At 51.8% G+C, this 25099-nt stretch overlaps 1 protein-coding gene across 6 annotated transcripts; it reads left to right on the forward strand.

The window, feature by feature from the left end:
• The first annotated feature begins 4501 nt into the window (after nt 1–4501).
• On the forward strand, nt 4502–22949 carry LOC311601596 (X-linked lymphocyte-regulated protein 5C-like). 6 transcript variants are annotated; one of them, XM_084789132.1, is made up of 9 exons: nt 4502–4600; nt 13171–13308; nt 13802–13868; nt 14755–14789; nt 16763–16880; nt 17620–17719; nt 19200–19298; nt 21769–21873; nt 21967–22949. In XM_084789132.1, the coding sequence occupies exons 2-9, from the start codon at nt 13227–13229 to the stop codon at nt 22039–22041; spliced, it is 681 nt and encodes a 226-aa protein (XP_084645258.1). In that variant the 5' UTR covers nt 4502–4600; nt 13171–13226; the 3' UTR covers nt 22042–22949. The 6 variants fall into 6 exon arrangements, with proteins under 6 accessions (XP_084645258.1, XP_084645253.1, XP_084645254.1 ...); XM_084789127.1 differs by having other exon boundaries at nt 4505–4600; nt 13799–13868; XM_084789128.1 differs by lacking the exon at nt 4502–4600 and adding an exon at nt 8072–8119 and having other exon boundaries at nt 13799–13868.
• Nucleotides 22950–25099: the final 2150 nt, after the last annotated feature.

A 25099-nucleotide genomic window follows, 5' to 3' on the forward strand; every position in this document is an offset into this window, starting at 1 on the left:
CCACAGTCCTCCAAGGGAACAGCAGGCCAGCACCCGCCTCCCACTCCTACAAACCTTACCCTCTGTCCCACAGCCACCCAACCCCACCACTGCCACTCACCTCCTCCTTAAATGCCCTCCAGCTTCTCTCTCAGACAACACAAGCCACAGCTATCTAGCATAAGGTGCTGCCACACAAATACAGTCATTCTGTCAAGAGCACATGCGACAATCATGCCCAAACAGAGAGGAGGCATCCATTTACATGTGTTGGCGAACTGTGCTTTCAGGGCCTGAAATGATAAAGCTGGCACCAAAGAGGTGTCACCTGAGGACAAAGAGACAGGGCTGGTGAGCAGCTAGTCCTTGGGGCTTCACTTCAGACAATAGTAGTGAGCCCCTTTCCTGTCCCGTGAAAGAGCACACATGCTCCCAGGGCACACTCACCGGCTCAGCTCACACAAGCACTCCGGTTGGCTGCAGGCACCTACCTATATGCTTTGCCTGTCTGTGTAGTGATTGCACCTCTGCAGTCTGTGAGTATCCTTCCCGAATGTATCTGTAATCAGGAAAGAATGCCTTGTTCCCCTTTGTCGTCATGGCAACCACCATGTCATGGGGGTGGGAGAAGAACATTCTCTCCTAGTAGCCAGTTCTCTGTGGAAATCAGGAAGTACTAATCCACCCAGGAAGCTGACTGTTCACTTACATCCCTGTCACCTAGCTCCCCTCCCCACCCCCTGCAGCTGCAGGCGTGAAAGGAAGTAAGCGTGCATGTGCAAGGACCACAGAAGGTGATGCTGCCATTCCAGGATGCAGGGCCTTTGACTACAGAGGGTCTGAGACCAGGCAAGACAAGAGATGACAGTTCCGCTCTGCCTCCTGTAAGGTCAGGGGCCATGTCTGAGAAGGACACCTTTTCACCTGCCAGAGTTCACAAGGCAGGCATGTTGTTTCTCCATATGCAAATGAGTGTTCTAGGTCGCTTGGCAGAAAATGTGGAGGAGCATGAACCTGCACAGGATAGAAAGCAGCTCAGGGATTCAGGTGGCAGCAGCTTCAAAAGATCCATCTTGAATCTCAAACAGGAAGGGGGGGCAGATCAAACTTCAAATGGCAGGAAGCTTTGGGAGCCTCAAAGCCTGCCCCCAGTGACATATTTCCTCCATCACTGCCACACCTCCCAAACAGTGCCATCTACTAGGAAACAAATATTCAAAGCCCCAGGCTGTGGATGCTATCTCATTCAAACCAGCATCAGCATCTGCAACAGCACCAGCACCAGCACCCTCTCACCCACCCACCCACAAACACACACAGGGACACTCACACACACATACTCATCTACACCCAATATCTCTCTCTCTCTCTCTCTCTCTCTCTCTCTCTCTCTCTCTCTCTCTCTCTCTCTCTCTCCTCTCCCTCTCCCTCTCCCTCTCCCTCTCCCTCTCCCTCTCTCCCTCCCACTCCCTCTCCCTCTCCCTCTCCCTCCCCCCTCTCTCTCCAACAGGCTCACAGGAATCTGTGTTCCATTAGGCTGTCCCCAGGCATGCCTACTGCTCTATGCAGCCATCCCTGTACCCAGTGAGATGTTTTCTCACCAGATTAGATGGCACCAGCTTGAGAAGTTCGCCTCCTCAGGGTTTTTCTGTTCTGCCCATGGCACATCCAGGGATCCTTACAGATAGTGACTTTTGTCTGACCAGTTTCACTGAAAATGCTTCCAACGTTCCTGGAGTGGCAGTGCTTTTCTTTCTTACGGCGGGATAGTATTCTGTTGTATGGACGTACCCCGCTTGGCCTGTGTCTTCATCATGAGGGGGTAATTTGGGCCTTTGCCTCTGTAATTGGGGCTGCTGTGAGCTTTCACATACCTATTTTGGCTAAAATGCCACCTCTATTCAAGGGGTGGCCCCTATACCTAGGGGTGGAGTAGTCTTGTGATGGGGTGATGTAACTCATGGGCCTCTCTTCCACCCTGGAGCAGACAAAGCCCTAAAGGGCTGCCTGGGAAAACTTTGTGAAGGTGCTAGGGAGTCTAAAGGAGTGGGCCAGACAGCAGCGCATGTGCTCCTGCAGAGACCAGGGACTTTCCACATGGCTCTTTCAGTATCTCAGACTCTGCAGGGGCCCACACTTGCACATGTGAGGGCATTGAACACAGAGAGCCGAGGCCTTCAGGAACTTTCTGCAGGTCTTAGGTGAGCCCCCAGTTTATGGAAGCACACCTGACAGCTCCAAGTCAAGCATTCTTGCTTATGAGGGGGAGGGAGGAGGGGGGAAGGAAGGGTTGGGTATGGAGGGCATGGCAGTCGGGGCAGAGGCAGGGCCATAGGAGGCTCCCAGATAGAACAGCATTGCCCAGGTCCACAGACAGCAAACATGTTTTACCCTAAGGTAGAATGCTTTCCAGGTGTGAGGGGTGCCAGGAAGACCCCCCCGAGCCCCTCACAAGGAGAAAGAGGGTCTCTGGGGACCCAGGATAGTCCCCGAGGCGAAGGTCAGGAGCCTGAATTTCACCTCAGAGTGGAGGAGGCCAGCAAGGGTGGTGTGGGAAAGCTTTGATACAATGCAGGGAGGGAGCAGAGTGGGCAGGAAGGCTTCTGTGCTCGCAGAAGGCCTAGGGCTCTGCCACAGGGCACTTGCTGATGTCCTCGCACACAGAGACACTCATCCAGGTCCACACTTCCATAGTTGGGCCTACACAGAGACACTCATCCAGGTCCACACTTCCATAGTTGGGCCTACACAGAGACACTCATCCAGGTCCACACTTCCATAGTTGGGCCTACACAGAGACACTCATCCAGGTCCACACTTCCATAGTTGGGCCTACATAAAGCACATCCTTGTGTGTTTGGGGTCCTTCCAGGCCATGAGAGCGCAATTTCCTGATCAGGCAGGCATGATTGCAGGTGGACCTAACCAAGGAAAAGGAATGAGTGGATGGACACACTCATATGCACGTGCTTTTCCACAGAGGCCAGATACTTTCCAAAGTGAGGACTGATTAGCTGTGACCACCCTTGCGAGGGGAAGCAGGGTTCATGGCAACCTTGGTGAGGTATGTTCCTCCAGGTGAGTGATCAGGTATTAGGACTCAGCATACTTTCCTGAGGTGTCAGGGCACAGAATACTTTCCTGCAGTGACAAGGCACAGGATGCTTTCCTGAGGTAACAGGACCCAGGATACTTTCCTGTGGAGATCTCTGGCACCCGAATGCCACACACACAGTGGCCTAGGCCACAGGACAGTCCAGGAGCATTTTCAGAGGGACTCAGGTAGGGAGAGGAGGGGACCAGGCAGCCAGTGTTGCTTGGTGAAATGGTTGGGACAATGTACAGGGCCCACTCTGAGGTCTTTGGGCATGCCAGATGTTCTCTCGGTCCACATGTCTGAAAGGGGATGAGAGGCCTGTGGGGTTTTTTCTGTCCCTTGCTAGTCTTAACAGGGCTGGGCTGTTTCCTGCTGAGGCATGCCCAACCCCAACCCCCTAGACACACATGCATGATTGCCAGGTGGCCCTCAGCATGGAACAAGGAGTGGCCAGTCTCTGGCATACACATGCATTTTCCACCCTGTTGTAACACTCCCGCAAGTGCCTTCTCACTAGCTGTGACCACCCTCCGGGGTAAAAGGAGTTTTGGAGTCATGCTGTAATACGGGGTTCCTAGGCTTAAAGACAAAGTCTCACGAGACCCAGGGTATTACACTTCCGGAAGTGACATCTGGCTAGCTGTCAGCACCCTCGAGGGTAAGGGGTTGCGGTGAGATTGCTGTGAGGTACATGCCCCTCCTGTAGTGACTGATGTCCTGACCCACTGTAGTACACTTCCGGAAGTGACTTCTCACTAGCAGTGACCACCCTCCAGGATAAGAGGAGTTTTGGGGTCTTGCTGTGATGATGTGGGGTTTCCAGGCTGGAGGACAAAGTCTCGCGAGACCCTGGGCAGTTCACCTAGAAGTGACTCCAAGGTACAAGAACCGTCCAGAGTAAGAGGAGTTGGGGTGGAGATTGCTGTGAGGTACATGTCCCTAGTGGAGTGACTGATGTCCAGACCCACTGTAGTACACTTCCTGAAGTGACTTCTCAGCAGCTGTGACCCCTCTCCCGGGTAAGAAGAGTTTGTGCGCTTGCAGTGACAGGCAACGGCGGGGGGGGGGGGGGCGTGGTGAGTCCCAGGCTGGAGGACAGACTCTCGCCAGATCCAGGGTAGTTCACTTCCGGAAGTGACATCAGCTAGCTGTGAGCACCCTCCAGGGTAAGAAGGTTCAGCGGGAGAGTGCTGTGACATACATGTTTCTAGGGCAGTAATTGGTGTCCAGACCCACTGTAGTACACTTCTGGAAGTGACTTCTCAGCACTGACCACGCACCAGGGTAAGAGGAGTTTTGAGATCTTGCTGTGATGGGGGTTCCGGGATAAAGACAAAGTCTCGCGAGACTCAGATACTACACTTCTGGAAGTGACATCTAGCTAGCTGTGCGCACCCTCCAGGGTAAGAGTGGTTGCCGGGAGATTTCTGTGAGGCACATGTCCCTAGGGGACTAATTCATGTCCCGACCCACTGTAGTACACTTCCGGAAGTGACTTCTCACCAGCAGTGACCACGCTCCAGGGTAAGAGGAGTTTTGAGATCTCGCTGAGATGGGGGGTCCCGGGCTAAAGACAAAGTCTCGCGAGACCCAGGTACTAAACTCCCGGAAGTGACATCTAGCTAGCAGCGTGCACCCTCGAGGGTAAGAAGCTTTGGCGGGGAAGATTGCTGTGAGGACATGTCCCTAGTGGAGTGACTGATGTCCTGACCTACGTAGTTCACTTCCTGAAGTGACTTCTCAGGAGCTGTGATCCTTCTCCAGGGCAAGAAGAGTCTGTGTGCTTGCTGTGACAGGCAAGGGCACGGAGGCAGGGGAAGGGGGGCGATGGGAGGGCGTGGTGGGGCCCAGGCTGGAGGACAAACTCTCGCCAGACCCAAGGTAGCTCACTTCCAGAAGTAATATCTAGCTAGCTGTCAGCACCTTCCAAGGTAAGAGTGGTTTCGGGGAGATTGCTGTGAGGTACATGTCCCTAGGGGACTAATTCATGTCCCGACCCACTGTAGTACACTTCTGGAAGTGACTTCTCAGTAGCTGAACACCCTCCAGGGTAAGAGGAGTTTCTGGGTCTTGCTGTGATTTGGCGTTCCCAGCTTGAAGACCAGGTCTCGCGAGACCCAAGGTACTACACTTCCGGAAGTGACATCTAACTAGCTGTGAGCACCCTCCAGGGTAAGAAGGTTCAGCAGGAGAGTGCTGTGACATACATGTCCCTAGGGCAGTAGTTGATGTCCAGACTCACTGTAGTACACTTCCGGAAGTGACTACTCACTAGCAGTGACCACCCTCCAGGGTAAGACGAGTTTTGAGATCTTGCTTTGACAGGGGGGGGAGGGGCGGAAGGGGAGGCGGCGACGGGGGGGTGGTCCCAGGCTAAAGTCAAGGACTCGCGAGACTCAGGTTCTTACACTTCCAGAAGTCACATCTAGTTAGCTGTGAGCACCCTCCAGGGTAAGAGGGGTTGTGGGGAGATTGCTGTGAGGTACATGTCCATAGTGGAGTGACTGATGTCCAGACCCACTGTAGTACACTTCCTGAAGTGACTTCTCAGCAGCTGTGACCCCTCTCCCGGGTAAGAAGAGTTTGTGCGCTTGCAGTGACAGGCAACGGCGGGGGAGGGGGCGACGGGGGGGCGCGTGGTGGGTCCCAGGCTGGAGGACAAACTCGCCAGACCCAGGGTAGTTCACTTCTGGAAGTGACATCAGCTAGGTGTGAGCACCCTCCAGGGTAAGAAGGTTCAGCGGGAGAGTGCTGTGACATACATGTTCCTAGGGCAGTAATTGATGATGTCCAGACCCACTGTAGTACACTTCCTGAAGTGACTTCTCAGCAGCTGTGACCCCTCTCCCGGGTAAGAAGAGTTTGTGAGCTTGCAGTGACAGGCAACGGCGGGGAGGGGGGGGCGTGGTGAGTCCCAGGCTGGAGGACAGACTCTCGCCAGACCCAGGGTAGTTCACTTCCAGAAGTGACATCTAACTAGCTGTGAGCACCCTCCAGGGTAAGAAGGTTCAGCGGGAGAGTGCTGTGACATACATGTTTCTAGGGCAGTAATTGATGTCCAGACCCACTGTAGTACACTTCCGGAAGTGACTTCTCAGCACTGACCACGCACCAGGGTAAGAGGAGTTTTGAGATCTTGCTGTGATGGGGGTTCCAGGATAAAGACAAAGTCTCGCGAGACTCAGATACTACACTTCCGGAAGTGACATCTAGCTAGCTGTGCGCACCCTCCAGGGTAAGAGTGGTTGCGGGGAGATTTCTGTGAGGCACATGTCCCTAGGGGACTAATTCATGTCCCGACCCACTGTAGTACACTTCCGGAAGTGACTTCTCACCAGCAGTGACCACGCTCCAAGGTAAGAGGAGTTTTGAGATCTCGCTGAGATGGGGGGGGGGGGCGGGGGTCCTGGGCTAAAGACAAAGTCTCGCGAGACCCAGGTACTAAACTCCCGGAAGTGACATCTAGCTAGCAGCGTGCACCCTCGAGGGTAAGAAGCGTTGGCGGGGAAGATTGCTGTGAGGACATGTCCCTAGTGGAGTGACTGATGTCCTGACCTACGTAGTTCACTTCCTGAAGTGACTTCTCAGGAGCTGTGATCCTTCTCCAGGGCAAGAAGAGTCTGTGTGCTTGCTGTGACAGGCAAGGGCACGGAGGCGGGGGAAGGGGGGCGATGGGAGGGCGTGGTGGGGCCCAGGCTGGAGGACAAACTCTCGCCAGACCCAAGGTAGCTCACTTCCAGAAGTAATATCTAGCTAGCTGTCAGCACCTTCCAAGGTAAGAGTGGTTTCGGGGAGATTGCTGTGAGGTACATGTCCCTAGGGGACTAATTCATGTCCCGACCCACTGTAGTACACTTCTGGAAGTGACTTCTCAGTAGCTGAACACCCTCCAGGGTAAGAGGAGTTTCTGGGTCTTGCTGTGATTTGGCGTTCCCAGCTTAAAGACCAGGTCTCGCGAGACCCAAGGTACTACACTTCCGGAAGTGACATCTAACTAGCTGTGAGCACCCTCCAGGGTAAGAAGGTTCAGCAGGAGAGTGCTATGACATACATGTCCCTAGGGCAGTAGTTGATGTCCAGACTCACTGTAGTACACTTCCGGAAGTGACTACTCACTAGCAGTGACCACCCTCCAGGGTAAGACGAGTTTTGAGATCTTGCTTTGACGGGGGTGTGGGGGGAGGCGGGGGCGGGGGCGTGGTCCCAGGCTAAAGTCAAGGTCTCGCGAGACTCAGGTTCCTACACTTCCGGAAGTCACATCTAGATAGCTGTGAGCACCCGCCAGGGTAAGAGGGGTTGCGGGGAGATTGCTGTGAGGTACATGTCCCTAGTGGAGTGACTGATGTCCAGACCCACTGTAGTACACTTCCTGAAGTGACTTCTCAGCAGCTGTGACCCCTCTCCCGGGTAAGAAGAGTTTGTGAGCTTGCAGTGACAGGCAACGGCGGGGAGGGGGGGGGCGTGGTGGGTCCCAGGCTGGAGGACAGACTCTCGCCAGACCCAGGGTAGTTCACTTCCAGAAGTGACATCTAACTAGCTGTGAGCACCCTCCAGGGTAAGAAGGTTCAGCGGGAGAGTGCTGTGACATACATGTTTCTAGGGCAGTAATTGATGTCCAGACCCACTGTAGTACACTTCCGGAAGTGACTTCTCAGCACTGACCACGCACCAGGGTAAGAGGAGTTTTGAGATCTTGCTGTGATGGGGGTTCCAGGATAAAGACAAAGTCTCGCGAGACTCAGATACTACACTTCCGGAAGTGACATCTAGCTAGCTGTGCGCACCCTCCAGGGTAAGAGTGGTTGCGGGGAGATTTCTGTGAGGCACATGTCCCTAGGGGACTAATTCATGTCCCGACCCACTGTAGTACACTTCCGGAAGTGACTTCTCACCAGCAGTGACCACGCTCCAAGGTAAGAGGAGTTTTGAGATCTCGCTGAGATGGGGGGAGGGCGGGGGTCCTGGGCTAAAGACAAAGTCTCGCGAGACCCAGGTACTAAACTCCCGGAAGTGACATCTAGCTAGCAGCGTGCACCCTCGAGGGTAAGAAGCGTTGGCGGGGAAGATTGCTGTGAGGACATGTCCCTAGTGGAGTGACTGATGTCCTGACCTACGTAGTTCACTTCCTGAAGTGACTTCTCAGGAGCTGTGATCCTTCTCCAGGGCAAGAAGAGTCTGTGTGCTTGCTGTGACAGGCAAGGGCACGGAGGCGGGGGAAGGGGGGCGATGGGAGGGCGTGGTGGGGCCCAGGCTGGAGGACAAACTCTCGCCAGACCCAAGGTAGCTCACTTCCAGAAGTAATATCTAGCTAGCTGTCAGCACCTTCCAAGGTAAGAGTGGTTTCGGGGAGATTGCTGTGAGGTACATGTCCCTAGGGGACTAATTCATGTCCCGACCCACTGTAGTACACTTCTGGAAGTGACTTCTCAGTAGCTGAACACCCTCCAGGGTAAGAGGAGTTTCTGGGTCTTGCTGTGATTTGGCGTTCCCAGCTTAAAGACCAGGTCTCGCGAGACCCAAGGTACTACACTTCCGGAAGTGACATCTAACTAGCTGTGAGCACCCTCCAGGGTAAGAAGGTTCAGCAGGAGAGTGCTGTGACATACATGTCCCTAGGGCAGTAGTTGATGTCCAGACTCACTGTAGTACACTTCCGGAAGTGACTACTCACTAGCAGTGACCACCCTCCAGGGTAAGACGAGTTTTGAGATCTTGCTTTGACCGGGGGGGGGGGGGGGGGATGCGGGGGGGGGGAGGCGGCGGCGGGGCGTGGTCCCAGGTTAAAGTCAAGGTCTCGCGAGACTCAGGTTCCTACACTTCCGGAAGTCACATCTAGATAGCTGTGAGCACCCTCCAGGGTAAGAGGGGTTGCGGGGAGATTGCTGTGAGGTACATGTCCATAGTGGAGTGACTGATGTCCAGACCCACTGTAGTACACTTCCTGAAGTGACTTCTCAGCAGCTGTGACCCCTCTCCCGGGTAAGAAGAGTTTGTGAGCTTGCAGTGACAGGCAACGGCGGGGGGGGGGGGGCGTGGTGGGTCCCAGGCTGGAGGACAGACTCTTGCCAGACCCAGGGTAGTTCACTTCCAGAAGTGACATCTAACTAGCTGTGAGCACCCTCCAGGGTAAGAAGGTTCAGCGGGAGAGTGCTGTGACATACATGTTTCTAGGGCAGTAATTGATGTCCAGACCCACTGTAGTACACTTCCGGAAGTGACTTCTCAGCACTGACCACGCACCAGGGTAAGAGGAGTTTTGAGATCTTGCTGTGATGGGGGTTCCGGGATAAAGACAAAGTCTCGCGAGACTCAGATACTACACTTCCGGAAGTGACATCTAGCTAGCTGTGCGCACCCTCCAGGGTAAGAGTGGTTGCGGGGAGATTTCTGTGAGGCACATGTCCCTAGGGGACTAATTCATGTCCCGACCCACTGTAGTACACTTCCGGAAGTGACTTCTCACCAGCAGTGACCACGCTCCAAGGTAAGAGGAGTTTTGAGATCTCGCTGAGATGGGGTGGGGGGGTGGTGGTCCCGGGCTAAAGACAAAGTCTCGCGAGACCCAGGTACTAAACTCCCGGAAGTGACATCTGGCTAGCAGCGTGCACCGTCGAGGGTAAGAAGCTTTGGCGGGGAAGATTGCTGTGAGGACATGTCCCTAGTGGAGTGACTGATGTCCTGACCTACGTAGTTCACTTCCTGAAGTGACTTCTCAGGAGCTGTGATCCTTCTCCAGGGCAAGAAGAGTCTGTGTGCTTGCTGTGACAGGCAAGGGCACGGAGGCGGGGGAATGGGGGGGCGGTGAGGGGCCGTGGTGGGTCCCTTGCTGGAGGACAAACTCTCGCCAGATCCAGGGTAGTTCACTTCTGGAAGTGACATCAGCTAGCTTTCAGCACCTTCCAGGGTAAGAGTGGTTTCGGGGAGATTGCTGTGAGGTACATGTCCCTAGGGGACTAATTCATGTCCCGACCCACTGTAGTACCCTTCTGGAAGTGACTTCTCAGTAGCTGAACACCCTCCAGGGTAAGAGGAGTTTCTGGGTCTTGCTGTGATTTGGCGTTCCCAGCTTAAAGACAAAGTCAGGAGACCCTCACTGCTACATTTCCGGAAGTGACATATAGCTAGCTGTGAGCCCCCTCCAGGGTAAGAAGTGTGTGGGGAGTTTGCTGTGAGGTACATGTCCCTACGGGACTAATTCATGTCTGGACCCACTGTAGTACACTTCCGGAAGTGACTTCTCTGTAGCTGTGACTACCCTCAAGCGTAAGATGAATTTTGAGGTCTTGCTGTGAAGGAGTCCCAGGCTATAAACAAATTCTAGGGAGACCCAAGATACTACACTTCCGGAAGTGACAGCTAGCCAGCTGTGAGCACCCTCCAGGGTAAGAGGGGTTGCGGGGAGATTGCTGTGATGTACATGTCCCTATTGTAGTGACTGATGTCTGGACCCACTGTAGTACACTTCCGGAAGTGATGTCTCAGTAGCAGTGACCACTCTCCAGGGTAAGAGGAGTTTTGTGGGCTTGCTGTGATGGGCGGCGGTTGGGGGTGGGGACCAGTCCCAGGTTAGAGCACAAAGTCTTGTGAGACCCAGGGTAGTTCGCTTCTGGCAGTGACATTTAGCTAGCTGTGAGCACCCTTGATGGTAAGAGGGGTTAGGGGGAGATTTATGTGAGGTACATATCCCTAGTGTAGTGAGTAATGTCCGTACCCACTGTAGTACACTTGCGGAAGTAATTTCTCACTAGCAATGACCACCCTCCAGTATAAGGGGAGTTTTGGTGGCTTGCTGTGACCTGGGTTTCCCAGGCTGAAGGACAAAGTCTCATGGGATCCAGGGTAGTTCACTTCCGGAAGTGAAGTCACACAGGTTGTGACCCCTCTTGAGGGAGAGGGAGAGAGTAGATTAAGGAGGGGACAGTGCTGTGAGGCCTTTCTCTATAGCACAGTAACTAGGTATCCTGGGACCCATGGTTGTCCAGGAGGTGACTTCCTGAGCCCAAATTCCCCATGAAACTGGAAAAGGCCCGAGGGGTCAGCCTGGGGAAGGTTTGTCAGGGCCACATGGTCTGAAAGAAGTGACAGGAGAGCATGTGTGCAGGTTGAGGCTTTAGGGACACACACTCTCTCTCTCTCCATGGAGTGCAGGCATTCTCCCGCGGTCAGTGCAGGCATTCTCCCGCAGTCAGTCTGTAGTTCTACAGGAGGGACCATTTAAAAGAGGGTTGAGGGCATCCCAGGCCTTCCTAGGTCTTGGTCCCACAGTGCCCTGTTCAGGCAGCTTCCCTGCATGCTTGCCCAGATGCAGCCTTCACACCCTCCACTGTCCTTTCCGTGCCCTGTACCCCCCAGCACCTGACGCCCCACCCCCAGCCCATCTACCTGCCTTCACCCCAGGACAGTCACACTCTGTCAGGCATATGCTTTTGTTGTCATGCTTGCTTTAGCAGAGGCAGGGGTTGTTCTTTTCTGGGACATTTAGCTAGGTGTAGCCCACCTTCCCAGGTAAGGAGGGTCTGCAGGCAGCATCATGAGCCCTGTCCTCCTAGGTTTGTGAAGAGGTAAGTGTAAGCACACCAGCTGGGCCCACCTGCTGGGCCTTTCTCCTGCATAGATGCTATTCCAGCCTATGAGAAAGCATCACGCTTCGGGGGTTGGCTGTGGCTAGGTGTTACCTTCCTGTAAAGAGAAAGAGGTTTCTGAGTGGAGGATGTTGAGATAGGACCAGCCTGGTGGGTGGCTGGTTGCCAGAGGATGCTTTGATGAAGTCCAGTGATGGGGAAACTGTGTCAGAGTTTGGGGGATGAGATTAGGCTTGTGCGTGGTAGAGTCAAAGCTCGGCCTATGAGGTTAGGTCCAGGTGCAAATAGAAGAGACCCCTCCCTGGGCGACTGCAGTTCCCACACAGAGAGGTGTGAACCACCATCGGGGTCCCTGCAAAAGCCATGGTGTGCGCAGTAATGATCCTCGTGAGGCAAGAAGGGGATCCTGTCCCAGCATGCCTTAGTCAGCAGGTGTTGGCTCAGACATGTAGAGTGTGCCCTGGGCAGTTTTATTTTAGACTTGGCTAAGTGCAGTACAATTTTGGGGAAAAGTTCCCGGGTAACAGTCATCTCCATTCCACGTGTAGAAGGAAGACTCAGGCCTAACTGCTCAGAAACTCCTTTGCAGTGTACATGTGACCTCTACCAGGAGGATGGGTTCCCTGGAGTAGGGACTTAGGGTCGGCTGTGGTTTCAGTCATACAGACAGTGTGGAGGTCACCAGGAGATAAAGTACATTTTGACCTCTCTCCTAAGGAAGGTTCTATTGACTGAGAAACAAAACTAAGGATGAAGGTCTAGGGAGGGAGGGTGTGAAGTAAACATAATAGCCTGGGAGATTTGGGTGTGGCCTGGCCCTGCAGGTGGCACAGATCACCAGGCTATTAACCACAAGCAGGCCCAGGCTTCCAGGTGGAAAACAGGTACACACCTCCCTTCTGTTGAAGAGACAAGCCAGCATGTGTCACACTCCTGGCTTCTATAGTGCTTGTCAGGGACTGCAGAGACCTTGTGCCCTCTGCTGCCTACTTTGCCATTTTGGGTGAGCATATTGGTGAATCTCTGCGCTTACCTCAGGTGTAATTTTTTTTGTCTCTCCTGCACAACTGGTCCCCCGAGTTGCTTCTGAGGCATCCAGACTGAGAGTGGGTAGGGATTTCACCTGACTGTGCAGCAGGGCTCAAACATGAAGTGCCCAGACATGGCTCCAATGAGCTCGTTGGCCACCAGTGGGTTGGTATTTCTGACTAGATAGCAATATCGAGTCACTTGGTTTGGGGGCTAGCCCAAGCTGGTCCTATGCCAGGGACAACAACTGAGGAGAAAGGGGTGAGATTGAAAGGCTACTGGATTGTGGAGAGCTCTGTGTTCAGCTAGGGGAATGGGGCAGAATGTGATAGCTCTTGGTGGGCCCCTGATGTCCCCGTCCCGCCTCCTCCTTGCTCCAGCACTAGAGCCAGGACACATGGCTGCAGGCTGTGGAGTCCTGGTCCCTGTGTCCATTGCAGTCATGAAATTCTTCTTGGTGTCTTTACTGTTCATTCACTTCAGGAGTCCTGTCTGGCCCAGGAAGGTCCCAGCCGTGTCAACCAAGGATCTAGAAGGCCATGGAGAGAAGTACCAAGCGCCCAAGAGTAGATGGGACTCTCCCATCAGATGACTCTCAGAACTGTGACCCAGTCACCCCTGGTAACACCTGATATGGGGCATATAGGGCTGGGGACAACCGAGGGGACATCCCACTACTCCTGGGCAGGTGGAACACTGGGGCAGTGGAGTGGAGCGGAGGAAACAGGACACAGGGATATTCTGACACTGACCTCTGGTACTCAAGCATGCGCTGTGTTTCAGTCCCCACCTGACATTCTTATGCTGTGCTGTGTGGCAGAGATGCAAGGCTCACAGAGCTGTTGGTCCCAGCCCACATGTCTCTGAAGAAGCCTGTGGGTCAGAGGGAATATCCCTGTGACCCTGGTACAAATGAGTGTACCCTACACTCACACCGAGCTGAATCTCCACTGTGTCTAGTGGAGAGCCATGGGGACATGAGGTCCTGGGGGGATGCTTTAGAACCGCTGGTGGCCACAGGCAACCAGCTCTAGAGTGAAGCTGTTTCCTGTGTGGGCTGATGAGAGCAGCTCATTTCATTTACAAAGGTTTGCCCTTTCTTTCGATGCAGCAGACAACCCAGCAGATGATATCAGAGAGATGGGCGGCTGTTCCTCAGCATCAGATGTGCAAGAGGCCAGGTGATGTCTTAAAGGAACATGGGACTGTCTGTGCCATGGGGTAGTTTCAGTGTGGTCATGTGCAGGCATATAAAGAAAGATTTAGGCCTTTGTTGGAGAATGGATCCAAGTGGAGACCGTGGTTCTAAGCAACACAAGGCAGCATCAAAGAGACTGCTGTCACCTGTTCTCTGTCACTTGAGCATCCTAGACTACAGATAGGCCCATACAATGATACAACCTGAACTCAGAGGGGAGACTGGGAAAAGGCAGTCAATATGCAGTAGAGGGGAAGCCTTGGGGGCCAGGCATTAGAGGCAGACTCTAGAGTTTGCACATGGTCACATGGCATGAAAGTCGAGGAGACACTGTCTGGGTGATACAGGAGGCACAGCAGATGGGTACTGAGGAAGGACAGCGTGCAGGACTTTGGGTGGGTACACCTTTATGGAACCCGATGCCACCATAGGGTGAATGGGTTCCGGTAAACAGTCAGTATAAAAACCCCTACACTGCCCTGAACAGGACATAAAGCCACTGCCTGAGGAGAGGAGACACTCCCCTGGAGCTGTCTGCACTTGCCAGGGAACAACACCCTGGTTGAGGTTGTCACAAGTTGCCCAACACACAGCCTGGGGTGGGTTTCCTGGGGTTACAGCTGAATTTCTGTCACCCGTGCTCCACAAAGTAACCCTTACCCATGTGCCCCTAAGCATCTGCAGCGAACTCGCTGGCCCATGGTGACAGTGTGATGGAAGGAATAAAAGCAGTGACATAAAGAGAGGAAATCCCGACTTCCCTCCACATGAGCTCTTGTCTCTCCCGTACCGCATGCCTCCCCTAGCCTTCAAAGCAAGCTTGGGATGTTTGTCCGCAATCAAGGGTTCTGTGTGCGTTTTTTCCACAGGGAGTCTGCTGAGAAGAGGATACAAGATGTCAAAGGTATGCCTGAGCAGATCTTGGCGGGCCCAGGACTTTCTTTCCAACCCCACAGCCTATGTGTGCATGGTGAGAACGTGGTCACTGAGAGCCAGCGGGACTCACATAACAGTTATGTCTCTCAGAGGATGTTTTCTTTCTTTTTTTTATTAATTTATTCATATTACATCTCAATTGTTGTCCCATCCCTTGTATCCTCCCATTCCTCCCTCCCTCCCATTTCCCCCTTACTCCCCTTCCCTATGACTGTGACTGAGGGGGGCCTCCTCCCCCTGTATATGCTCATAGGGTATCAAGTCTCTTCTTGGTAGCCTTCTATCCTTCCTCTGAGTGCCACCAGGTCTCCCCCTCCAGGGGACATGGTCAAATATGGGACACCAGAGTTTGTGTGAAAGTCAGACCCCACTCTCCACTCAACTGTAAAGAATGTCCTGTCCATTTGGCTAGATCTGGGTAGGGGTTCAAAGTTTACTGCATGTATTGTCCTTGGCTGGTGCCGTAGTTTACGCCGGACCCCTGGGCCCAGATCTTCCCATCATAATGTTCTTCTTATAGGTTTCTAGGACCCTCTGGATCCTTCTATTTCCCCATTTTCCCATGCTTCTCTCACCTAGAGACCCAATAGGATGTCCTCCCCTCTGACCCACTTTCCTGGTGAGTAAATACTTTCATGGGACAGGCCCCTTGGGCAAGTGTCCAGTTATAAGTGAGTATATAGCATTTGACTCTTTCTGCTCCTGGGTTAGCTCACTCATTATGATCATTTCTAGTTCAATCCATTTGTCCACAAATTTCGGGAATTCCTTGTTTTTAATAGCTGAGTAGTATTCCATAGTGGAAATGTACCACAGTTTCTTTATCCATTCTTCTGCTGAGGGACACTTAGGCTGTTTCCATGTTCTGGCTATTATGAATAAGGCTGCTATGAACATGGTTGAGCAAATGTTCTTGTTGTATGCTGGAACATCTTCTGGGTATATTCCAAGGAGTGGAATAGCTGGGTCTTGAGGAAGCCCTATTCCCAGTTTTCAGAGGATGTTTTCAAAGGGTAAATTGTCATTTGGCCTTCAGGGGCTACCTATAACTTAACATTGAAGTAGCTGCTGTGAGTAGGGGAATGCTGTAGCTGTGGGCAAGGTGGTGGGGAGAGCTCCCTTCTTACTGCACTGCTGAGGAGTGGGTGTCAGTAGAGATGACGGGCCAGCAGGTAAAGCTCTGCTCCTTAACTTACTGCACAGGTGGCACTCTGCATTTCAACACCTGGTTTTCCAGTTGCGAATTAAGTCATATTTTTTCCTGGCTTTCCAAAGTTGTTCTCTTCCAGGAACCCCTGCCAGAGGAGGGCATGGAAAACAGCCTTTAGTCTGTATGTATTTATGAGCCTGTCAGGGGACGCTGAAGGCAGCGTACCACAGACTTGGAGGAAAAGTGTGGTCGCATGCAAACACCATACATGCCACACTGGTTTGTTTTCTGTCCTTCTCAGTAGCCAAGTCACTGGGTCACATGCCCCTCAAGCCTGGGCACCTTTGATTCACTCGTATAGGCGGCCCTAAGACAGCATTAGTAGAGAGGCATCGTCAGTTCTTAGCCAGTGTGCGCAGTGTGCGAGGTTGTCTGGCAGCACTGCTCTTTCTGATGCAGAAGAGCTGCTTGGGTGGGTGTTGAAGTTGTCTACGCAGTTCTTTGTCAGTGGTGGTCGTCAGTCAAGCATGATGCCCCATCACGATGCAATTAGGAAGTGGAGGCAGGAGAATTAGGAACTTTAGGTTGGCCTCAGTCACCTATCAAGCTTGAGACCAGCCTGGGCTACACAAGATCGTGCCAAAAAAAAAAAAAAAATGCAACCAAGAGCCAGTTGGACCACAGATCTGTACTTACTCGCATTGTCACATAGGGGACCTGTCCAGGATGAGAAAGCGCTTCTTCCTCTACATCTTTGATTTAAAGTGATAGTCATTTCCTTTCTGGTCTAGGTGACACTACCCGGTCCCTCGTGGCAAAGAGGAAGCAGTTTAAAAAGGACATAAATGCCTCTTTCAGAAGCCTGAATGAAAACCTCCAGCGTATTTTCCAAACCCAGCAGAAACCTAGGTAAAGTTGTGGCCTTCTGGAAAGGACATCCTACAACCCACACTCTTCCCAACAAGTCATTGCTGGCTGCCATCGCAATCCTACATAGAGTAGAACAGCTAATGGGATCTACATAGCACTGCAGTTTTCTTTATGACCTGGTCCCATTCATGACTGGTGTGACAGGCCCCCGCCCCAACCTCCAATGCCTTTCATGGACCAGAGATGTGTCAGCTGCAGGCCTGGCAAGAGAAAAGTTTCAACCCCATCAGATAATTTACTATGAGGAAGGCTAGTCCTCTATGTTCTAAAAAACTATATCAATTAGGAGATACCCTCAGAGCTGTCTTTTGTAAGTCATCAGGGCCGTGTGGGTAAAGGGTCCTGTGCGGTCTTAGTGTACGTCTCATATAGCCAAGGGAATGTTACTTTCACCACCAGGACTTAGTCTCTCAGACTCTATAGGTTACTCCATAGGGGAGGAAAGAGAAGTCTAATTTAAAGCCGGAAATGCAGTCTTTGGAAAAGTCCTCAGTGTCCAAGAGGGAAGGTGCATGAGATGATGTCTCTCTCTGGTAGTGGCTTCAGACAGAATTCTTCTGGAATGAGAGTCCCCTTTGTGCCTCTCATGTGTCAGTTTAGTGCATCTCCCCCTTTGTCTTTTGCCCCTAGCTCTTGTTTCAACAGGATGAGGGTGGGCCATTGCCTTACCCTCACCCAGTATGACCAGGCTCAGCCATCAGTACTGTGCTTACTACAGGCAGGAGCATCACTCCAGCTACTCCGAGATGTGTGGGCCCATCTACCAGAAATGGCTGGAGGACATGGAGAGAGCAAGGGAGCAGGAGGAACAACTTGCTGTGAGTGACCCTTTTAGCTTGGAATAGTTGCCCTGTGTCAGTGTCTGAAATGGCTGAGCTTCGGTGCTGCCAGTCAGGAGGGAAAGGGGCAGGACATGAGCCCAAAAAGACAAGCAGGGCGTTGGCTGTGGTGAGGAGACACTGGCCATCCTCCCAGGCTGGCTTCTTTTTCTGTGGAGAGATGACTGAGTGAGGAGCCAGCATGGGGGTGGATTGGGGGGGGGTGGAGTCAGGGGTCTGAGCAGTCACTGCCTGGAGAAAGTGCAGGAGAAGGTATGGGAGTGTATCCTGAGGGCGGAGCCCTTCAAGATCCAAGATGTGCAGACACCCAGGAGCAGCAGGCCCAACACAGCCTTCTGACACAGTGATCTGGGATGCAGCCTGGGAGCAGTCAGTGTGGCTGTGGCAGAGCAGGTGGACACTCAGCTTTCAGAGGCTGCATTGTAGGTCAGACCTGCCCAGTTCCAGAGGAGAAGAGGGGAAAGGCTTCAGGCCACGATGGAGAAGGAGGTGTGATGACGACTGGCTCGCCTTTAAACCGGAGATGGGACTGAGGTTTAGGGGGGCGGGGGGCAGCCACTGGATTCTGAACAATGCTGGATGGGGCTGCCCTGAAGATTCTGGCTTCCCAAAGTGGGGAACCAGAGGCCGGGATCCCGAGGGGGATTGGAGGCACCATCCAGTCCGGTGCTCAGAAGCGTGGCCTCTGAAATGCCACCTATTGCAGCGCAGTCACACAATCCAGCCCCTTGCTAGTTATGCTGACTCAGGAAAACAATTTACCTCTGGGCCTCAATTTCTTAAAAGTGAAGAATCCTTCCCTGTTCGATCCTTCTAGACTTATGTGTTAAATGGTTTCACTTTTTGACATGTTGCTATGGAATGCTTGATAATAGAGGCACATATGTGGTTGCTATTGGTCTTCCCTTCTTATCTTCTTTGGTTGCTAGTGTAGTTGATGGCATGTCACAGTGTGGGAATGAGTGATGAAGAAGCCTTAGGTCAGGACTTTCTTTGTTGTTGTTGTTGTTTTTTGGTTTTGTGTTTTTGTTGTTGTTTTAGGTTTGGGTTTTTTTTGTTTTGTTTTGTTTTGTTTTGTTTTTTGGAGAGAAATGTTTGCTTGGAAGCTACTCTTTATGTTCATTTAATTTGGCAAGAAAGTTAATAACTTTATGAAAACTGGGTTACAAATGAATGTTTTGTATTTAATTTTGGTGAGGAGGAAATCCACAGATTAGATGGATCCTATGTTAATTTCAAAATGAATAATTGTTTCATGGCAATGTTGGACAGGCTTGCTAGAGTTTCTTACCCTGAGGCCGTTCAGACATTGCTATGCTGTTTTATGTATGGAAAGTCACATCTTCAAACTTGATCATGAGTGAGAGGACATGAAACATCACGGGAAGCAGTTCCTCTAAGCAGCTTGGCTGTATGTTCAGTTTTACTGACAGTTTGTCATTGATTTCCTCTCTTTCAGCTTATAACGCAGCACCAAATGGAGATTTTGGAGAATGTTCTAGATTATCATGAATCCAAGCTTGAAAACTCTAAGGAGATATGTGACACGTTTTTGAAGGTCTGGTAGAGTGTACTTGTTAACAGAACACACCCTTACTTCACACCATGTGTCTATAAAAGCTGAAGACAGATGGTCCTTTCTCAACCTGTGGGGAAAGTAATTAGCTTTGAAATTCACAATCACATCCTCTTTGGAATATTTTCCTCATACAGGAAGAATACGAGGGTTTGTTTAACTCGGGAAACTGATGACCATTTGTGGACACTGTTCTAGCACCTACTGGAAATTTCCTTAGGAGGGAGAATGCATATTCCGCATCATATTGATGAGTTAGGGACTTCTGGTGACATTTTGGTATTCAAGTGGATGAAGGAGTTGTGTAAATTAGCATGTCTGGAGAATCTCCTTCTGGCTTTCTTTGCGTCCTTCCCATTGGACAGGCTAGTGAAGCAAGCAATAGGAGAGGGGAGCTTTTGTTTCCTTTCCTGTTGAGTGTTTCGCAGTCTTCCGGTACTAGCATTATCCTTGTTATCTGTGGGGTCCTGTATTTCAGGAGATGTGGGGGCTGAAGAAGCTGGTAGAGGATTAACTTTGAATAGAGGGTTGTCTTCTGGCAAGTGTGCCCTGTCTGTAGCTCCAGGTCCTAAGTGACCTTGGCACCCACCTATACTACCAGGAGTCAGAGCAGCCCTTCAGTGGGAAGTCTTTTTGATGCTCTCCTTAAAATGCACTCTGGAATGTCTGTCTTCTAATATGATCCAGACAGCTCCACTGAGGTGCACAGTGTATCTGGGTAAATTAACTTGTTTTTGGGAAGTTAACGAGAAGGATGCATGAGTATGCCCCAGTGAGTACCCTAGTGAATATCCCTAGCGTCAATGTGCAACCCAGGCTCTTAACACGGTGAGTACCCTAGTGAATATCCCTAGCACCCATGTGCAACCCAGGCTGATAACATGGTGAGTAGTACCCTAGTGAATATCCCTAGCGCCCATGTGCAACCCAGGCTGATAACATCCCACATGTGCTTATAATCCCAGAGGTGTGAGGGTAGAGACACAAGGATCCCTGTGGCTTGTGGGAGGGCAAGCAGAGCCAAATTGGCAAGCCCCATGCCTGATGGAGAGACCCTGCCTCCAAGAGGCAGTCCAGGAAGGCGCACAAACAGTGGATCCCGGGCATACATGGCAACTAGTACATGTGAAGGAAGTTACTTTCAGATTTTTGTGCTCTCCAGTCTCCACACTGTAGCACACATACACGTGCACAGGAAAGTAATACTTTTCAAGACCGTGAGAGCCACCTACACACACCCGGTCCTTTAGGAAGAGCTTAAGAAAGCGCGGCTCTGATGCAGCTGAATGCTGCTTGGGAACTGGCTCAAAGAACCCACCGGAAAGGCTTGCTTCTAACTGTGAGTGCTCCATGTGAGCAGCACCAGAGAGAGACCCCTGGGCCTCTCTGGCTTCCCAGGGGGTCCCTGCCCTTGTGCCCTGTGCTCTTCTGCCTCTCTCACTCTCTTGATCTCCCTCTGGCTCTTCACTCAACCTTTCTCTCTCCTTTCCTAGTCCTCAGCTCTTGAGGGATTGCTGTCCTGAAACAGGGACTTTCCCTCTTCCACATTCCCCTGTGGCCTTCCTTCTTAATTCTCCCTGCTTCCCCCGTGTCCTTGGCAAACACCCAGCCCCCAGAGCTTCCCTGGCTGCTTCTGGGATAGTCTTCCCTCCTCCCAGTGCATCAGCTTTCCCTGGAGTGACCCCTGTCCCCTGGCCATGCTTTGCTTCTGCTCTTTGCCCAGATGGCTCCCTGTGCCTTGTCCTCACTCAGGAAAACCTATGTTTTCACCAATGCAAGTCACCACCTGTGTCCTTTTCAGCCACGTGCCCAGCAAGCTCCCCTCCCATAAACCTGTTTTTGGCCAGCATGCATGTGGCCTCTTCCTAAGCTCCTCCGTCCCTGGAGATAGGGCAGAGACAGGGCAGGCATTTTGCAATTTCTGGACAGAAGGTGACAGACACAGTTCTTTCTCCTCTGGATCTGCTGCTGTGGTGTTCTTTGAGAGATCAGAGGAGATTGAGCCCTCACTCCAGCTTTTCCTAGCTTGAAAGGTCATGCAGTTGAATGCTGCGTCTTCTCTGTGAAAGCAACATCCCCACTGGCACGGTGGATGAATGGCTTCTCCCCCCGGGAAACCTTGGGGTGTCTCCAACACGGGCCTGTCTGTGCCTCTTTTCCCATGTCTGCTCCGTGTGGCCTTTAACTGCTCACCCAACCATTTTCTGAGATTTGCACCTCAGCTGTTCTAGTCCCACAGCGATTCTGTGTTCAAACGTGGCACTGGAACTTTTTGTGGGGTGGCCATGCAGATGCACACAAGGTCACGACAGTTCTTAACTTTGAACTCATCACAAGCATCTTTTGGCTCTGCAAAGTCGTTACTTTTATGATTATATGAGGTGAGGTGTCAAGTCCGGGCTTCATAGGGCTCAAGTAGGGATTGCTTGTTTTGCTTTGTTTTGTTTTTCAGAAAGCGAAGAACTTGAGTGAACATCGCCAAACTTTTATTGGTGGTCGAGAAAGTAAAGTGGAGAAGGAGATCTCCAAGGCGCAGGACAGAGTTCTCATGGAAACCGTAAGACCTGTGTCTGGAACTCTTTGCGTCTCGGGCTGGCTTCCTATTGGCAGAGATGTGATAATGCTAACCTAAATCTCCATTTTCTAACAGCAAGAGCAAGATGTGTCCCTTGTTGAAACCTGCCTTCAGTCCCTGATCCTTGACCGCTCTGAAGAAACCATCTGAAGCTCACTGTAGGATGACGGGGAGCATTAGCTGTGCTAGGAGGATGTTAGTAGTACTCAGTGCAGCCCTTTCCCCTCACTGTGTTTGTTACAAATAAGACAGGCTGTGTCAACCATTAAGTGAACCCCCAGCAGCTCTGTGAGTAGCACCAGTGAAGTGCAGAACCTCCAGCCCCATGACTGCAGGGGGGGAATACCTTTTCCCCAGGAATTGTATTTTGGAAGCAAGTGTCATTTGATTTTTTTCCTTGGCTCCTTTGGTTCTTTGTCACTTCCCCAAAGGGAATGTTACCTTGCTTATTTTAGGAAGAAGTGAATAAAGATGGGACCCGTTTCTTTCTTTGTTTCAGTTTTTTTTCTTCTGTGCATGTTCTCATTTACTCATTGGGTCACAGGGCCAGGTCTGCTGCAAAAGGGTCTTTAATGGAAATCCTACCCTACATGCTCTCTCAGACTTGCTGAACACACCTCAAGATTGTGTGTTCAGATGTGTTAAACTGTTTACACGATCCCCCCACAGCAGAGCCCAGACCTACCAGGTAGGGTTTGAGCTTGTGGGGCTCTGGTGTTTCCCAGAGACATGCAGACTCATCTCAGCGCTGTATCCAACACTGGATGAAAGATGCCTGCCCTTGCCTTTGGCTTGTCCACGCATATCTGAGTAGGCGTTTATGGCTTTGGTATTTTGGATGGGTGTTTACAGGAGCATCTTTTGTAGTGTGCTTTATTCATGTTTATTACTCAGCCTAGATGTACATCTAACTCTGAATTAAGATTTATTGTTTCTTTTCCAGTTCCTATTTCTTAAAGCCTTGTTCAATCCATTTCAAGTCATCTCATAATTTACTTATAATGTTCCCATTTTTGTGTTTGTATAGCATACTGTTAAACAGAAAACTTGTCTCAAAAGAGTGATTGTCATGTTTTTTCATACTCCCCATTTTCATGTTTTCCTATGAATGACCCTTCTCTTCTTTTTTTAATTTAATTAAAATTTGAAGTTATCATTTTACAAATAAATGACATCTGCGGTGTCATGTGAGCATAGTGTATATCCAGCCACCATCTTCAAACCTTTACTTCATCCCAAATTTGCTATCTTCCAATGAGCCCTGTGTGTGGTGTGTGTGTGTGTGTGTGTTCACACATGAAAGGTAATAGGCTTTACGTGGTTTTCTGTATCAGCTTTTTTTCTCTCTCAATGCCTTACAGCTGCCTCCATGTGACTACAAATGGCAGAATTTCATTTTTATAGACTGCTGAAGCTTTCAAATAGTGTGTGCTTTTCTTTTTCTTTTTTAAATTTTCATTAGATGTCCACTTATGCTGCCTGTTTATGTTTTTCTATATCTGCCGTACTAGGATGGTCCAATGAAATTCTTAATCTCCATTTTGGCACAGGAGGGCATGACAGTGTGGTGAGATCACAGGGAAGTGGGCAGCTAGAAGAGGTAGTGTCAGTGCTGAGAGGGATGGGACAGTGCAGAGCTACTCCAAGATGTGACCTCAGCTGAAGTTGGGAGGGGTGTCCACGCTCAGCACACGCAGCTGCCGCTCTTTGGAGCAAGAAGTAGGCCGTAGCTGTGACCTCCTTGCTCAGAGCACACGGAGAGGTCTTCAGCTCCAGGCACCAGGAGGTTGTTGCAGATTCTATCTGGCTGCCAGCCCTATATGCAGATGAGATCCTGTGGGGTGAAACCAGCTGCCAAAGAGGTATGCTGAGGGTGGGGCCCAGAGAGACATAAATCGAGGGGCAGGGTAAGCCAAGTGTCAGATGGGTACACAGAAAACCAGTATGTGGTGTGGAGTTTGAGCCTCGGGGATATGGCCTCTTAAAACCTCAAAGTCAGGGCAGCCACGGCCGTAGGTGGTGGGATGCTTCAGGTGCAGGCAGGCTAGGTTACATCTTGTTCACCTGTATTGCAGTGGAGCCTCCTTGTCAGACCTTGCTGACCGACCAAGGACTTCCTGGGTTGTGATCCTAGATGAGCCTAGGCCCGGCATGCTGCCTCTGTTCTGTCTGCATCCCTAACCTGACTGCCTCTGCTCCCTGGTCTCCTAGGCAAAGGCCATCGCTCTGACCAGCTGGCCCAGGCTGGATCAGACTGCTTCAGAAACAGGAGGTGCATCGTGTGGAGCATGCCTCATGCAGGTCCTCCTCCTCTTCCTCCAGAGAAGCCTGTCAGTCCTCCTCTGCCATCCCTGCCTGCCTTCCACACCTGGCCCCAATACCACTGTGTTCCTGCTGCTAAGCCAGCCTCACCTTCTGCCCCTACTCCCACATCATCCCCGAAGGAAAAGTTAGGGACACCAGCCTGTACGTGGGTCACCCTCACCCCACCACCTCCCCATCCCCTCCTGCCTGAATTCCACCCCTCTTTCCTCCCACTAGAGCCACCTCACACTCGGGCCCCCACTTTCCACTCCTACCTCCTGCCCCAAGGAAAAGCTAGGGAAACCAGTCTGTGGGTCACCCAGAACCATTCCCAGCGAATGTGTTTCTTCAACTAGGCCCAACCCACCCTCTGCCCCCACCTTCCAATCCCACCTCCTGCTCAGAGGAAAAGCTTGGGAAACCAGTGTGTGGGTCCCCCAGGAGTACTCCCACCCCCTGTATTCCTTCAACTGGGCCCAACTCACCCTTGCCCCCTCCTCACCCCCCCACCCCGCTTCCACTCCTAACTCCTGGCCGAAGAAAAAGCTAGGGACACCATCCAGTGGGTCACCCAGCAGGACTCCCACCCCCTGTGTTCCATCAACTAAGCCCACACTGCACCCTCTTCCCCGACTATCACCTCCTGCCCCGAGGAAAAGCTAGGGACACCAGCCTATGGGTCACCCAGCAGCTCTCCCACATCCCGTGTTTTCTACTAGGCACATCCCTCTGCCCCGACTTTCCACTCCCACCTCCTACCCAAAGGAAAAGCTAGGGAAACCAGCCTGTGGGTCCCCCAGGAGCACTCTCATCTGTGTGTTTGACAAGGCGCCCCCTCAGCCTCTGCCCCCAGAAGCACTCCTACTCCCTGTGTTTCTTCAACTGGGCCCACCTCAACCTCGGC

This window comes from Acomys minous, assembly GCF_964271855.1.
Source record: "Acomys minous genome assembly, chromosome: 7".
NCBI classification, from domain to species: domain Eukaryota; kingdom Metazoa; phylum Chordata; class Mammalia; order Rodentia; family Muridae; genus Acomys; species Acomys minous.